Here is a 15706-nt window from a genome sequence, read left to right as displayed (position 1 = left end):
CTTGTATTAGTCCAAATCACTTGTATTAAATAAATATTGTAGACCGGGGGTTCTCAGACTTTTTCTTTCTGAGCCCCTGCAAACATGCTATAAAAACTCCATGGCCCGCTTGTGCCTCAGTAACTGTTTTTCTGCATATAAAAGCCAGGACCGGAGTTAGGGGTGGGAAACAAGGCAATTGCCTGTGACCCCATGCCATGGGGGCCCCCATGAAGCTAAGCTAAACTGCTCAGGCTTCGGCTTCAGCTGCAGTTGGTGGGGCTCAGAGTCCTGGACTTAAGCCCTGCACGGTGGGACTTCAGCTTTCTGCCCTGGGTCCCAGTGAGTCTAATGCCAGTCCTGTTTGGCGGCCCCCTGACATCTGCTTGTAGCCCCCTCAGGGAGCCCCAGACCTCTGGTTTAAAACTGCTGGTGTAGACAGTTGTGGGCTGGGGGGGATGGGAAAGGGGATGGAAGTTGTGAGTAACTCACTTAAGAAAGGTACGAGAGTCTGAAAGCACACCAATTCTGGCAAAAAACTGAAATGGTTCCAAGTCCCAGTCTTTCAGCCTGTCTTGATGTAATTAATACCCCTGTCACATGACAGGTGGGACTGTGTGGCTGTATAACCACAGACTCCTTTAGCTACTGTTATGAAATGTAGTGCTGAAAATACTTCAGTGATTTTAGAAAGAAGCCATTTAAGATTTAACTTTCACTGCTGCTGTTGTGGTGTATGCAACCTGAGTCATATTGTGTGCACCAGTGGAAAAAAATCCTTTAATAAAATCTAAAATCCCTTTACTCTTATTCTCTTCATTTGAAAAGTTCAGCTAATATATGGAATATTAATTCCATCTGGAAAAAGTACAAATCACTGGAAGGAAAAAATAGCTTGGTTTAAGAAAATCTGGGAAGTACTGGTGATGAGGGAAGGAAAAACTTGCCTAGCCAAAAAGCCTAACACTGGGAAAGATTTTGAAATGTTTACTTTTCCTTGGATGCACAGATAACTCCAGTAGCCAAACCCATGGTAATGCTAATCTGGACTAATTAATGGTAAATAATAGGTATTGGCCCTGACTGACGCATCGCATTAGTTGTAATGTTCCAATTCAGACTTCAGGGCAGTTTAATTCTAGCTTACACTGGAATAACAAAGATCAATGTCAGGCTCATGTTTTAAGTGAATTACCATCTTACAATAATTTTAGAGAGATGGAAAAAACAAAAAAAAAGTTGAATAGTCATATCGTTGTTAATATTTTAAGCTCTAACAAGTGCTATACAATTGGTGAGGTGTGTGCTAGTGATTGTAAGGCTAACAAACAGCCTTTTATTCTACTCAAAGTGTTAAGAACCGGCGCAACTCTAAAGTACTGTAGCATAAGCATGTCACTGGAATATATTGTTTTAGCAAAATGTTTGTATTGTATTGTAAAAATACTACTTAGGCAGCACAGATGATGGTTATTTGTCTTCATTGCCAAAAGTTTTTGAGACACTTAATATAATTAATGTAGAAAATGTGATTGTACTTCATGTTTGTCTGTAGTAATTCTATAAATCTCTTATGTCTGTGTTCTTGTAGCCACTTGGGTCCTGAAGTAGCTGAAATGAGAAAAAGGCAGCAGTCACAAAATGAAGGAACATCTGCTGTGTCTCAAGCACCTGGAAACCAAAGGCCCAACAACACATGTTGCTTTTGTTGGTGCTGTTGTTGCAGCTGCTCATGGTATGTCCCGTAGTGTACTTGGTATCATATCCAACACAGGTAAACAGAGTGAAAACTGCCAGTTGCTGGGAATGTATGGAATTCTCTGAGAGTCACACTGCTGAAAGTCAGACTTTATTTTTCTACACAAGAATTTTATTAAATAGTTCTCTGCTCTTTCTGGACCTCTTGTGTTACAGATAAGGGAATGGGCATTGAAAATATGACTTTAATTTTGCCCCCTTTCCAAAGTTACTATCATAAAATGAGGAAGTAGCAGGTGTAAAACTCAGATGGGCAGATGATCTTCAAAATGCCTTAATTTTACATTTAAGACACTCTTGTTTCAGTTTGTATTTTTTAGTATTTAAATTGTTCCCTCTAAACTATAAGAAATGTTTCAAAATACTTTATCTTTGCATTCATTGGGCAGTAAATGGATAGAAGTGAGAACTATATAGAGCTGTAGCAATTTAGTTGTTCAATTAATAAACTGTTAACTAAATTCTCTAGTCTGAGAACATTAAAAAAATGGATTTCCACTGTGATCTTTCAACTAGCAAAAAACACTATTTTAGCAGGGAAAGTCGTTGCTACTCAGCTATTCTTAAAGGAAGAGTTGGATTGTGGAGTTTGAAGCTTAAGTCTATGAAATAACTTCAGTTAATCATTTCGCTGCGCTGTATGTCTAAGGTGTCTGTTGCCGTAATATAGAAGGCTCCAATTTATATACATGCTTAACTTTACGCACATGTCCTAATGAAGCATAAAGTTACTTTCAGAATTGTTCAGGGCCTATGCAAAGATATAATCATCTGAGTCTTTTTGGAGTGGCCATTCTGTGTACATCTCTCCTATTTTACACTTAACTCAGCCATTTGCTCCTTTTCCTGCATCTAAAAATACACATCAGAGGGTACCAAATATCACAACGGCACAGCCTCTTCTGAACTCTTCCCTGCCACGTACTCCTCTTTGCCACAGGAGCAGGAACAGAATGGCACAAACTTCCAGCTCTCACAGAACCAGAGGATCCATGGGAATAAGAAAGAGTGAGTGAGGACATGCTATTAGGAAGCCATCCTGCTTCTTGCTATATGCTCACTCCATACAGCACAGAGAGGCTTGAATGGTCTTAAATGTGAAGACAAGCATTGTGCTGCCTCTGCTCTCCTCTGGCCTGTGTAAAGGGTACGCAGGGCCATAAGTATCAACTTTACTTATGGATCTGTATAGGCTGCAATGGGATAGATATTGGAACAATCAGTTCTCCTCGCACAGTCTTAGAGCTTTGTTTCCCTTGGAGAGCCTCCAGGGTAGTATGCAGTTCCCATACATTTGAACAGCTTGTGCATATTCAATCTATATATGATCCATCATTGCATTACAGTGTTGCGTGTACTCTCAACTGCTTTTGTAGAAGTGTTTATTGCTGATCATATCCTGATTTTTTTTCTTAATGTGGACTTGATTGTGCATGAAGAACCCTATCTGGGTAAGCCTATTTTCTATCTTAAAAGTAAAGTCTAATAGGCTAGCTTGAGAGATGTAGTGGAAATGCCATTGCTTGTGATTCTTAAAACTAACCTGGATAATATTTGGAAAATATAATGGTGAAAATAAATCCTGCACGGGCAGAATGATGACCTAATGGGTCTCCCACCTCTAACTTCTGAATCTGTGATTGAAGCCCAAAGAAGGTCTGGGAGAGGTTGAGGGGGAGTCACTTCTGAAAGGCAGTTTTGGCCCTTTTAGAACTTGAGTCAAAATGAAATATTTGTTTTGGTGTGGAATTTGTCTTGTGAGCTTGTTTATGACTACAAGGAGCCAGCATGCTACTTTCTTTCTCTCACTCACTTTCTCTCATAGCTTTTATATATATAAAAAAACCTACATGAGAAACCTGACTTGCTGATTATCGTTGCAGGTAAGAAATTCTCTGGAGCCATATTGTGCAGGAAGTCATATTAGATTATCATAACAGACTATGCTGGCCTTAAACCTACCCAGACTCTCCCCAGTTCCATCAGTTCTTATATCTGGAGTATTATGAATCTCACCAGATGTCTTTATGGAGACGTTGTTGGGTTCATTACTGGTGACAATGCTCTAATAGAACCTGCCAGTACTGACGCTGTTGGCTATTTCCAGCTCTGCCAGCAACGTGTGTGACGTTAGACAATTCAGATCACTTACCCTCTCTGTGCCTCAATCTCCTTGCTATTAAAAAATAAGTATAATACTTGCCCACCTCAGAGCATGGCTTGCGCAGCTTATAATGAATGCTTTCACTTTTGTCAATAACAAGGCTGTATCTGTTCAAGGTGCTAGTTCATTAGCTGACAGCTCTGGACAAGTCATTACAGTTCTAAAAATATCCTAGCGAGTCATGTGATATTTCAGTTTTCTTTCATTCCACCCACTGTTAAAGTCAAATGAGGATTAAGACTCTGTTTACATAGCAACTTAGTCAAATACCCACACCTTTGTCTGTGGAAATAATATCTTTCCTAATAGAGAACTTGTTAGCAGCATTAGGTCTTTATTCAGAAAGCTATTCCGTGTACCTTATGAGAATGATTAGCTATGTTGTGGGTTATATTTTTTAAACTATGTATTTTTAAATATGTGGCACCTGTTAATTTTGGAAGCTATTTCCAATAGCACTGAAAGTCTAGTGATAGTAAGCATTAGCAATTTAGAAGGTGCTGGTCATAGAGGCAGGAACTAGAGGTGTGGGGCGTGCTGAAGCACCCCCAGGGGCTCTGCTTCTGGTCCTGTCCAGGGCTCCACGCCCAGCTGCTGGCCCCCTGCCCGGGGCTCCACTTCTGGCCGCTGGCCCCATGCTGCCCCCAGCTGTGGCCCCAGTCTCAGCCCCCTTGCCCCTATCTGCATCCTCCCCTTCTGGAGCCATGGCCCCACTCCTGGCCCCAGCTCTGGGGGGCAGGGGCACAGACGGGGTAAAGGGAGGCATGAGGTAAAAAGTTTGGGGGCCACTGCTTTACAGTTAGCTGACTTTCTGCACCCCCACTATAAAAAGTGTTCCAGTGCCATTGGTGTGGGTTGTCAATGTTGGCTGTTACAGGGAGAGGTTGGAGAGAAGCTGTCCCTTTCCGTTAACCATTTCACTACAGGTAAAAACACATTCCTAGAGTGCAAGGCTAGAATGGACCATGTGATCATCTAGTTTTGTTTCCTGTGTAATACAGGCCATAGAACTTCCCCAAAATAATTCCTCTTGAACTTGAGCATCTCTTTAAAAAAAAAATCCAATGTTGATTTGAAAATTGCCAGTGATGGAGAATCCACCACAACCCTTGGTAAATAGTTCCAGTGGTTAATTATTCTCACTGTTAAAAATGTGTGCTTTATTTCCCTTCTGAATTTGTCTAGCTTCAGCTTCCAGCCATTGGATTGTATTATACCTGTCTCTGCTAGATTAAAGAGCCTATCACTAAACATCTATACCCCATGTAGATACTTGTAGACTGTAACCAAGTCACCCCTTACCTCCTTGAGTCTACCACTGGAAGGTATGTTTTCTAATCATTTAAGCCCCCTGCACTCTCAGGGCTCTTCTCAGAACCTCCTCTAACTTACCAACATCCTTCAATTGTGGACACCAGAAATGGACACAGTATTCCAGCAGCAGTAACACCAATGCCCAACAGAGGTAAGGTAACCTCTCTGCTTCTGCTTGGAGTTCCCCTGTTTATGCATCCAAGGATTGCATTAGCCCTTTTGGCCACACTTTCTCACTGGGAGCTCATGTACAGCTGATTTATCCAACGTGATTTATCCAACGTCTCTTTCAGTCACTCTTTCACCTCCATCATGTAAGTACGGTCTACGTTCTTTCACTTTAGATGGATGCATTTACAGTTAGCCATATTCAAATGTGTAGTTTGCTTACATAGAGCTTACCAGGCAATCCAGATCACTCTGTATCAGTGACCTGTCCTCTGAATTATTTACCACTCCCAATTTTTGTGTCATCTGCAACCTTTAGCAGTGGTGAGTTTATGTTTTCTTCCAGGTCACTGATAAAAATGTTAAATAGTGCAGGGCCAAGAACTCATCCCTGTGGGATCCCACTAGAAGTAAACCCACTCGATGATGATTCCCCATTTACAATTGCATTTTGAGAGCTATCAGCTAGCCAATTTTTAAACTATTTAACATGTGTCACGTTAATTTGGTGTTTGTTGTAATTTTTTAATAAAAATGTTGGACAGTACCCAGTCAAACACCTTGTAGAAGTCTAAGTATATTACATCACTACAGTTAATTTTATCAACTGAACTTGTAATATCATTTAAAAAATACCAAGGTAGTTTGACAAGACCTACTTCATATAAATCAATGTTGATTGGCATCAGCTCTATTACCCTCCTTTACTCTATTAATATATCATATTACCCATATCAGCCACTCCATTATCTTGCCCCGGATCGATGTCAGACTGACGAGCCTATAATTACCAGGTCATCCCATTTACCCTTCACAATATAGGTGCAACATTCATTTTTTTCCTGTCTTTTTGGCATTTCCCCAGTGTTCCAAGACTTATTGAAAATCAACATTAGCGATCCAATGAGATCCTCAACCAACTCTTTTTAAAACTCTTGGATGCAAGTTACCTAGGTGCGATTATTTTAAAATGTCTAACATTAGTAGCTGCTGTTTAATGTCCTCCAGAGTTACTGTTGGAATGGAAAGAATCTTATCCTATGATATGACTATATCTTCTGTTTTTCCCCCAAATACTCAACAGAAATATTTATTGAACAGTTCTGTCTTTTCTGTATTATTATTGATAATTCTACCATTCCATCTAATAATGGACCAATACAATTGTTAGGATTCTTTCAGTTCACAATATACTTTAAAAAACTCCTTCTTATTGTCATTAGTTCTGCTGACCATCAAATTCTCCTTGTATCTCTTTGATTCCCATATGAATTTTCTACAATTCCTGGCTTCAGATTTACATTCATTACTACCAACTTCCCCTTTCATCCATTTGTTATATACATATATATGTTATTGAGTTGTTTGGTTGGTTGGTTGATCACTGCATTTGCTTCTCCTTTAAACCAGTTAGGTGTTTTTAACCAGTATGACCTTCTTCCTTGATTGTGGAATTATACCTTTTGGGGCATCTAATAAAGTGTTCTTGAATAATTCCCAATTATCACACACACTTTTTCTGGTTTAAATTCTTCTTCTAAGTTGATTTATATCATAATTAATTTCAGCTTTGTGAAATTGGCCATTTTAAAGTCCCAAATGTATATAATTAGTTTGGGCTTTATTCTTTTTGCACATTAGAAATGTGATCAAATTATGATCACTTGTACCTAAACTACCATTAATGTTTGGTTCTGTAATCAATTTCTCTTTCTCTGTCAAGACAAGGTCTAATATAGAAATCACAGATGTTGGCTGCAAAGCTTTTTGAGTTAGGAAATAGTCATCTATAACACTCAGAAATTCCAAGGATGTTTTAATACTGGCAGCATGAGATCCCCATATGTCACTCAAATTGAAATCCCACCTCCCCAATCACTTAGCTTTTTTCCCGTACACTTGATAGTTAGGTGCGCAAGCAGGTGGTCATCCTGTTCCCTAGCGTGATTTGATGGTCTGTAACAGACACCAATTACTACCCTATCTTGTGCTTTCTCTGTTAGGATATTGATCCATAACCATTCAAGATTATTTTCTTCTGAGTTAGCAATGACTTGGAAACAGATGATGCCACTTTTGACATAGTATCGTTCCTCCTCTTGATCTTTTTACCCACTTGATCCTTCCTAAAGTGGTTAAAATCAATGGCTATAACATTCCAGTCATGTGACTCATGCCTCTAGGTTTTGGTAATACTACCTAGATCAAACTTATGTTCATAAATGAGCAATTCCTCTTGTTTGCTATTCAGGCTCTTAATACAGGTGTGAACGTAATTAAAGAATTTATTCTCTTCATATCCTTTGGTTCCTTGATTAATTTTGTTCTCAAATCTCATTTTTGTGCTAATTGAGCGCTCATACCTTTCTGCCTTTTACCGTCCCCTTTTATTGTTAATTTAACAATTTTAATTCCCCTCCTGACTATCTAGGCAGCATGTCCCCGAGGAGATTGGTGCACCTTCTACGGGGAGACGGGACTGTATAGTTTGGATGGCCTCCACCTCATCAGGAGGGGAAACCAATGTTCCACAAAACCAAAACTCTCCACCCTACACCACTTACCTAACCAGTGGTTCACTTCCAAAATCTTCTGCCTTCTGTCTTCATTCACTCACAGGACAGGAAGGATCTCTCTGGAGATTGTTTGAATATGATTTTTCTTCAGCACCCTTCCCTGAAGTCATCTGTTGTCTGAAGTCATCCAAGATGTACTGTCATTAGTGCTGATAAGAACCATCACAAATGGATTCTTTCCCATCAACTTCAAAAGCTCATCCAATCTTGAGTGATATCTCGTGTCTTGGCTCCAGGAAAAGAGCACATCTTCCAAGTCTGGTTGAGTTTAGGAAGGGGTTTGAGCAGATGATGGAGCAAAGATATGAGGTATCTGAAGGGAAAAGCTCAGACTCACGGATGGAAGCAGGGCTTGGGAATTTTGAGGGGAGACTGGGTGAGGAAAGTGGTCAGTGGAAGCATGTGACTAAAAGAACCAGGCAGAGGAAAAGACGGACTAGTGAAGGAGAAATAGAGCTTAGGAACAGGTTTGCAGAGTTGGAAAATGAAGAAGGGGCTCAGCAGGTACTTGTTGAAGGTGGAAGGGTAAGGAAGAAGAGAAGAGAGGCTAGTCCTATAGGAAAAGGGGAAGACTCAAGCGAGACTACACCAAATATGAGCCCCAGGGGGATACAGGATGGGTTGAAGAGGATTATAAGGGAAAATAGGAAAGGAAAGAACTTGCAGCCAGAGGGAACAGGGGAGAGACTGGAGAATAGCACTGTCACCAGGAAAAGGCAGGTCTATGTTTATAGGGGACTCTTTATTGAGAAGAATAGACAGGCCTGTAACTAGAGCTGATCCAGAGAATAGAAGGCTGTGCTGTCTTCCAGGTGCTAAGATACGGGATGTAGACCTGAGGTTGAAAAGGATCCTAAAGGGAGCGGAAAAGAATCCCCTAATTATCCTTCATGTGGGAACAAATGATACGGCTAGATTCTCGCTGGAAAGTATTAAGGGAGACTATGCTAGGCTGGGGAAGACGCTTAAGGAAATTGAGGCTCAGGTAATCTTTAGCGGGATCCTTCCTGTTCCTAGAGAAGGGCAACAAAGGTGTGACAAGATTATGACTGTCAACAAATGGCTTAGGCAGTGGTGCTATAAGGAGGGCTTTGGGATGTATGGCCACTGGGAGGCATTCACGGACAGAGGACAGTTCTCTCGGGATGGACTTCATCTGAGTAGGGAAGGAAATAGACTTCTAGGATCAAGGCTGGCACAACTCATAAAGAGAGCTTTAAACTAGGAATTAGGGTGAGATGGTTGGGAGATGTCCAGGTAATCTCCACACCAGATTTTAGCATTGAGAGGGAAGAAGACAAAGTAAGAAAGGATACCACCGTGGGTAGGAGAATGTATATAAGGAGCGAGGGCGGTGTGGATACTAGTCTAATAGGTTATACTGGCTGTAGAATGACTGTGCCTAATAGGGCACAAAATGTGAGCGAGGCCAAACAGCAAAAATTAAGATGTTTGTACACCAATGCGAGGAGCCTAGGTAACAAAATGGAGGAACTAGAGCTACTGGTGCAGGAAGTGAAACCAGATATTATAGGGATAACAGAAACATGGTGGAATAGTAGTCATGACTGGACTACAGATATTGAAGGGTATGTGCTGTTTAGGAAAGACAGAAATAAAGGTAAAGGTGGTGGAGTAGCATTGTATATCAATGATGAGGTAGAATGTAAAGAAATAAGAAGCGATGCAATGGATAAGACAGAGTCCGTCTGGGCAAAACTTACATTGGGGAAGATAACTAGTAAAGCCTCTCCTACGATAGTGCTTGGGGTGTGCTATAGACCTCTGGGATCTAATTTGGATATGGATAGAGCCCTTTTTAATGTTTTTAATAAAGTAAATACTAATGGAAACTGCGTGATCATGGGAGACTTTAACTTCCCAGATATAGACTGGAGGACCAGTGCTAGTAATAATAATAGGGCTCAGATTTTCCTAGATGCCATAGCTGATGGATTCCTTCATCAAATAGTTGCTGAACCAACCAGAGGGGATGCCATTTTAGATTTAATTTTGGTGAGTAGTGAGGACCTCATAGAAGAAATGGTTGTAGGGGATAATCTTGGCTCAAGTGATCATGAGCTAATTCAGTTCAAACTGAACGGAAGGATTAACAAAAATACATCTGCAACTAGAGTTTTTGATTTCAAAAGGGCTGACTTTCAAAAATTAAGGAAATTAGTTAGGGAAGTGAATTGGACTGAAGAACTTATGGATCTAAAGGTAGAGGAGGCCTGGGATTACTTTAAATCAAAGCTGCAGAAGCTATCGGAAGCCTGTATCCCAAGAAAGGGGAAAAAATTCATAGGAAGGAGTTGTAGACCAAGCTGGATGAGCAAGCATCTTAGAGAGGTGATTAAGAAGAAGCAGAAAGCATACAGGGAGTGGAAGATGGGAGGGATCAGCAAGGAAAGCTACCTAATTGAGGTCAGAACATGTAGGGATAAAGTGAGACAGACTAAAAGTCGAGTAGAGTTGGACCTTGCAAAGGGAATTAAAACCAATAGTAAAAGGTTCTATAGCCATATAAATAAGAAGAAAACTAAGAAAGAAGAAGTGGGGCCGCGAAACACTGAGGATGGAGTGGAGGTTAAAGATAATCTAGGCATGGCCCAATATCTAAACAAATACTTTGCCTCAGACTTTAATAAGGCTAAAGAGGATTATTATCTTGGGGATAATGGTAGCATGACAAATGGGAATGAGGATTTGGAGGCAGATATTACCATATTTGAGGTAGAAGCGAAACTCAAACAGCTTAATGGGACTAAATCAGGGGGCCCAGATAATCTTCATCCAAGAATATTAAAGGAATTAGCGACTGAAATTGCAAGCCCATTAGCAAGAATTTTTAATGAATCTGTAAACTCAGGAGTAGTACCGAATGATTGGAGAATTGCTAAAATAGTTCCTATTTTTAAGAAAGGAAAAAAAAGTGATCCGGGTAACTACAGGACAGTTAGTTTGACATCTGTAGTATGCAAGGTCCTGGAAAAAATTTTGAAGGAGAAATTAGTTAAGGACATTGAAGTCAATGGTAAATGGGACAAAATACAACATGGTTTTATAAAAGGTAGATCGTGCCAAACCAACCTAATCTCCTTTTTTTAAAAAGTAACAGATTTTTTAGATAAAGGAAATGCAGTGGATCTAATTTACCTAGATTTCAGTAAGGCATTTGATACCATGCCACATGGGGAATTATTAGTTAAATTGGAGAAGATGGGGATCAATATGAACATCAAAAGGTGGATAAGTGTGCAGTGTCAGCAGTGTGCCCTTGTTGCCAAGAAGGCCAATGGCATTTTGGGTTGTATAAGTAGGGGCATAGCGAGCAGATCGAGGGACGTGATCGTTCCCCTCTATTCGACACTGGTGAGGCCTCATCTGGAGTACTGTGTCCAGTTTTGGGCCCCACACTACAGGAAGGATGTGGATAAATTGGAAAGAGTACAACGAAGGGCAACAAAAATGATTAGGGGTCTAGAGCACATGACTTATGAGGAGAGGCTGAGGGAGCTGGGATTGTTTAGTCTGCAGAAGAGAAGAATGAGGGGGGATTTGATAGCTGCTTTCAACTACCTGAAAGGGGGTTTCAAAGAGGATGGCTCTAGACTGTTCTCAATGGTAGCAGATGACAGAACGAGGAGTAATGGTCTCAAGTTGCAATGGGGGAGGTTTAGATTGGATATTAGGAAAAACTTTTTCACTAAGAGGGTGGTGAAACACTGGAATGCGTTACCTAGGGAGGTGGTAGAATCTCCTTCCTTAGAGGTTTTTAAGGTCAGGCTTGACAAAGCCCTGGCTGGGATGATTTAACTGGGACTTGGTCCTGCTTTGAGCAGGGGGTTGGACTAGATGACCTTCTGGGGTCCCTTCCAACCCTGATATTCTATGATTCTATGATTCTATGATTCTATGATAAGGAATTGGTTAAAGGGGAGACTGCAACGGGTCCTACTGAAAGGCAAACTGTCAGGTTGGAGGGAGGTTACCAGTGGAGTTCCTCAGGGATCGGTTTTGGGACCAATCTTATTTAATCTTTTTATTACTGACCTTGGCACAAAAAGTGGGAGTGTGCTAATAAAGTTTGCAGATGATACAAAGCTGGGAGGTATTGCCAATTCGGAGAAGGATTGGGATATTATACAGGCAGATCTGGATGACCTTGTAAACTGGAGTAATAGTAATAGGATGAAATTTAATAGTGAGAAGTGTAAGGTTATGCATTTAGGGATTAATAACAAGATTTTAGTTATAAGTTGGGGACGCATCAATTAGAAGTAATGGAAGAGGAGAAGGACCTTGGAGTATTGGTTGATCATAGGATGACTATGAGCTGCCAATGTGATATGGCTGTGAAAAAAGCTAATGCGATTTTGGGATGCATCAGGAGAGGCACTTCCAGTAGGGATAAGGAGGTTTTAGTACCGTTATACAAGGCACTGGTGAGACCTCACCTAGAATACTGTGTGCAGTTCTGGTCTCCCATGTTTAAAAAGGATGAATTCAAACTGGAGCAGGTTCAGAGAAGGGCTACTAGGATGATCCGAGGAATGGAAAACTTGTCTTATGGAAGGAGACTTAAGGAGCTTGGCTTGTTTAGCCTAACTAAAAGAAGGTTGAGGGGAGATATGATTGCTCTCTATAAATATATCAGAGGGATAAATACAGGAGAGGGAGAGGAATTATTTCAGCTCAGCACCAATGTGGACACAAGAACAAATGGGTATAAACTGGCCACCAGGAAGTTTAAACTTGAAATTAGACGAAGGTTTCTAACCATCAGAGGAGTGAAGTTTTGGAATAGCCTTCCAAGGGAAGCAGTGGGGGCAAAAGATCTATCTGGTTTTAAGATTCTACTCAATAAGCTTATGGAGGAGATGGTATGATGGGATAATGTGATTTTGGTAAGTAATTGATCTTCAGATATTCAGGGTAAATAGTACTAATCCCCTGAGATGGGATATTAGATGGATGGGATCTGAGTTACCCAGGAAAGAATTTTCTGTAGTATCTGGCTGGTGAATCTTGCCCATATGCTCAGGGTTTAGCTGATCGCCATATTTGGGGTTGGGAAGGAATTTTCCTCCAGGGCAGATTGGAGAGGCCCTGGAGGTTTTTCGCCTTCCTCTGTAGCATGCGGCACGGGTCACTTGAGGGAGGCTTCTCTGCTCCTTGAAGTCTTTAAACCACGATTTGAGGACTTCAATAGCTCAGACATAGGTGAGGTTTTTCGTAGGAGTGGGTGGGTGAGATTCTGTGGCCTGCGCTGTGCAGGAGGTTGGACTAGATGATCAGAATGGTCCCTTCTGACCTTAGTATCTATGAGTGCATGCCTGTCTCTTGCAGAATGTTCATTTGATTCTTCTTAGTATAGAATCCCCAGCAAGGATCGTCTGTCTTCTTGGATAGTTAAAGATTCTTTGTGGGCAAACTTGCTGTGTAGTCAAATGTACAGTAGCTAGAATATCTTAATGCTCTATGGAATGGTGGTAGCACAGCAAGAAACCTGGAGAACCAGAAATGAAAGGCTTAGCCAACATAAACCACTTCATTTGTTTGACTGGCCCTAGAGATGCAAAACTTACAACAAGTAAAGACTGAGGATGATTAACTTACCGTGTTAGGAGATTAACTTTTTTGGTGTTGCCTCCACGCTGTGGGAACTGCATGCCTAGCCCTTATACTAACTAATCATTTTTAGCTGTAGTTGGCAGTTAGGGGATTGGAGCCTTATATGCCAATAAATACACATATTCTTTACATACCTACTTTCTTTAACAGTCCCTTGTTTCCACTTAACACCTAGCAGAGCAGTCACAGAGCCAACTCCTTTCTGTCATGTTAGTATAAATATTTGTAAATTGCATAGTTCAAAACATTCTAAATCTGAACACATATACGGAAGTTAGCTGTCTTTCTATTTTTAGTTGGTTTCTGCTGAGGTTTTACCCAAGTTGGCAGGTGCATCTAAAGGATTTTAAAAGGTGTTCCTCGTGAATTTAGCAGGGCAACTTGCACCTTTGAAAGATACTCTGCCAAAGTATGGTGTCTGCAAATTTCTCTTCCTTCAACACCAAAACCAAAAGATTTGGTCCAAGATCTGCTCCTGCAAGAGAACCTGGTAACATGAGTTTGGGAGACCTTCTAAGATGGCTTCCCCAGAAAAGAGTAAGCTAGCCATAAAGCCTTCCTTGGTCCTGAAGCCTGATACAAATTCCCAGGCTGAAAGGCCTTATCTGTTTTTTAAAGCCTTCCTTCAAACAGCTTCTGAAGGTATCTCTCTAACCCTCCTCTTCTGGAAAATAGAAAGGCACCACTCATGTCAACATTTCTGACTTTGAAGATTTAGAATGGAAAAGAAATTTGGACACTACTCCATTTTATTACACTATGGGGGTGGGAGGGGAAAGGGCAGAAGGCGATTTTTAAAAAAAAATGTTGAATAGAAATTGTTCCATTTTAAACCCTGCTAAACAAACTCAGAATAGTTCACAGTTCTTTTTTTCCATTTTTTGACCAGGTCTAATACCTTGATGGAAACATCACCTCTCTTCCATGGGAATTAATTCATTCTAGGTCACAATGGGCTTAGCTGTCTCAATTCATGCCTCTTACCTCCATGGGCCAGTCTTGTTAGATCTATGTCAGAGTAACTATAAGGGAGTGCACCTGAGTTGCCTTCTCAAGCAAAATTCCCAATGAAACCAGTAAAATCTGAATAAAACTCACAATCTGGGCCTAAATCTCACACTATGCAGAAAATGTTCTTGTGCAGACAATCTTCTAAATTATCTTCTCTTTGGATCAATTAACTCAAAGTTTTTAGGTCGCTAGACAGAGCTGTCTAGCAAACATTCTCTTTTTGCATCACAAGACTTGGGGGACAGGGCAGAGATTTAACTACTTGAAACACCTGAAAACTGGCCCCACTCAAGGTTCTCCAAACTATGAGAATTTTAAAATGAGAAAACTTAACTTTCAGCATTTGGACAACCAAAAAGAAGACATTCTGACAGTTAGAGTACTCTTTTCATGCCTTAATTAGTTAAATTAATAGTACTTAAGCAATACTCCAAACACTTGTCCTACGAAAGAAAGAAAGAAAGCTGGTATCACAACAGGGAAATAGCGTGTGTGGGGGGGGAACATGTATAATCCTAGAGTGTAACATTAAAAATAAACAGGTTTCAGAGTAGCAGCCATGTTAGTCTGTATTCGCAAAAAGAAAAGGAGCCACAGGTACTCCTTTTCTTTTTATTTAAAATAAACATGCTCACTCTTCAATCATCATTTGGCAGGGGCAAGGAATTTTCCTTCTGATTTTACTGGAGCCTTATGAATGTTTAGTGCTTGTAACAGGGCTATAAACAGGTGGCTCTGTGCACACTGTTTACACAACTCTCCCAAGGCATCGCAATCTGCCTTGCAAACCTTTGGATTTGGGCCCTGCCTGATATACTGTGCCAGAATGTGTTCTGGTTTAATGAGAAGGGCAAACTTCCAGCAATTAGTAGCCTGAGATTAACAAACACTTCTCGTGTGTGATTTAAGCAAGAGAGAGATCTGAGCTGAAGAACTTCAAAGTTAACACCCAAGAAACTGACAGATCATTGCCCAGCACCTTATTGTCACTTACACCAGTGCAATGTGGGTGTAAAATGGTACTATTCTGACTGGTAGTACTTCATACCCACTCTGTGCTTGTGTAAATGATTACACAAAGTAGGGATGGGTGTTCAGT

General features: G+C 40.7%; 1 protein-coding gene across 3 annotated transcripts in view; it reads left to right on the top strand.

Annotated features, from left to right (window-relative positions):
* Nucleotides 1-15706, top strand: part of RGS17 (regulator of G protein signaling 17) — a 77995-nt gene that overhangs the window by 44180 nt on the left and 18109 nt on the right. For all 3 annotated transcript variants that reach the window (XM_038396218.2, XM_043511222.1, XM_043511223.1), the window contains exon 2: nucleotides 1571-1714. In XM_038396218.2, coding sequence (XP_038252146.2) covers nucleotides 1596-1714 — 119 coding nt within the window. In that variant the 5' untranslated portion in view covers nucleotides 1571-1595. The remainder of the gene's footprint in view (nucleotides 1-1570; nucleotides 1715-15706) is intronic.

This window comes from Dermochelys coriacea, chromosome 3, assembly GCF_009764565.3.
Source record: "Dermochelys coriacea isolate rDerCor1 chromosome 3, rDerCor1.pri.v4, whole genome shotgun sequence".
Lineage (NCBI taxonomy): Eukaryota > Metazoa > Chordata > Testudines > Dermochelyidae > Dermochelys > Dermochelys coriacea.
Note: the sequence above shows the minus strand (reverse complement) of the source record. Positions and strands in the feature narration are given on the sequence as shown.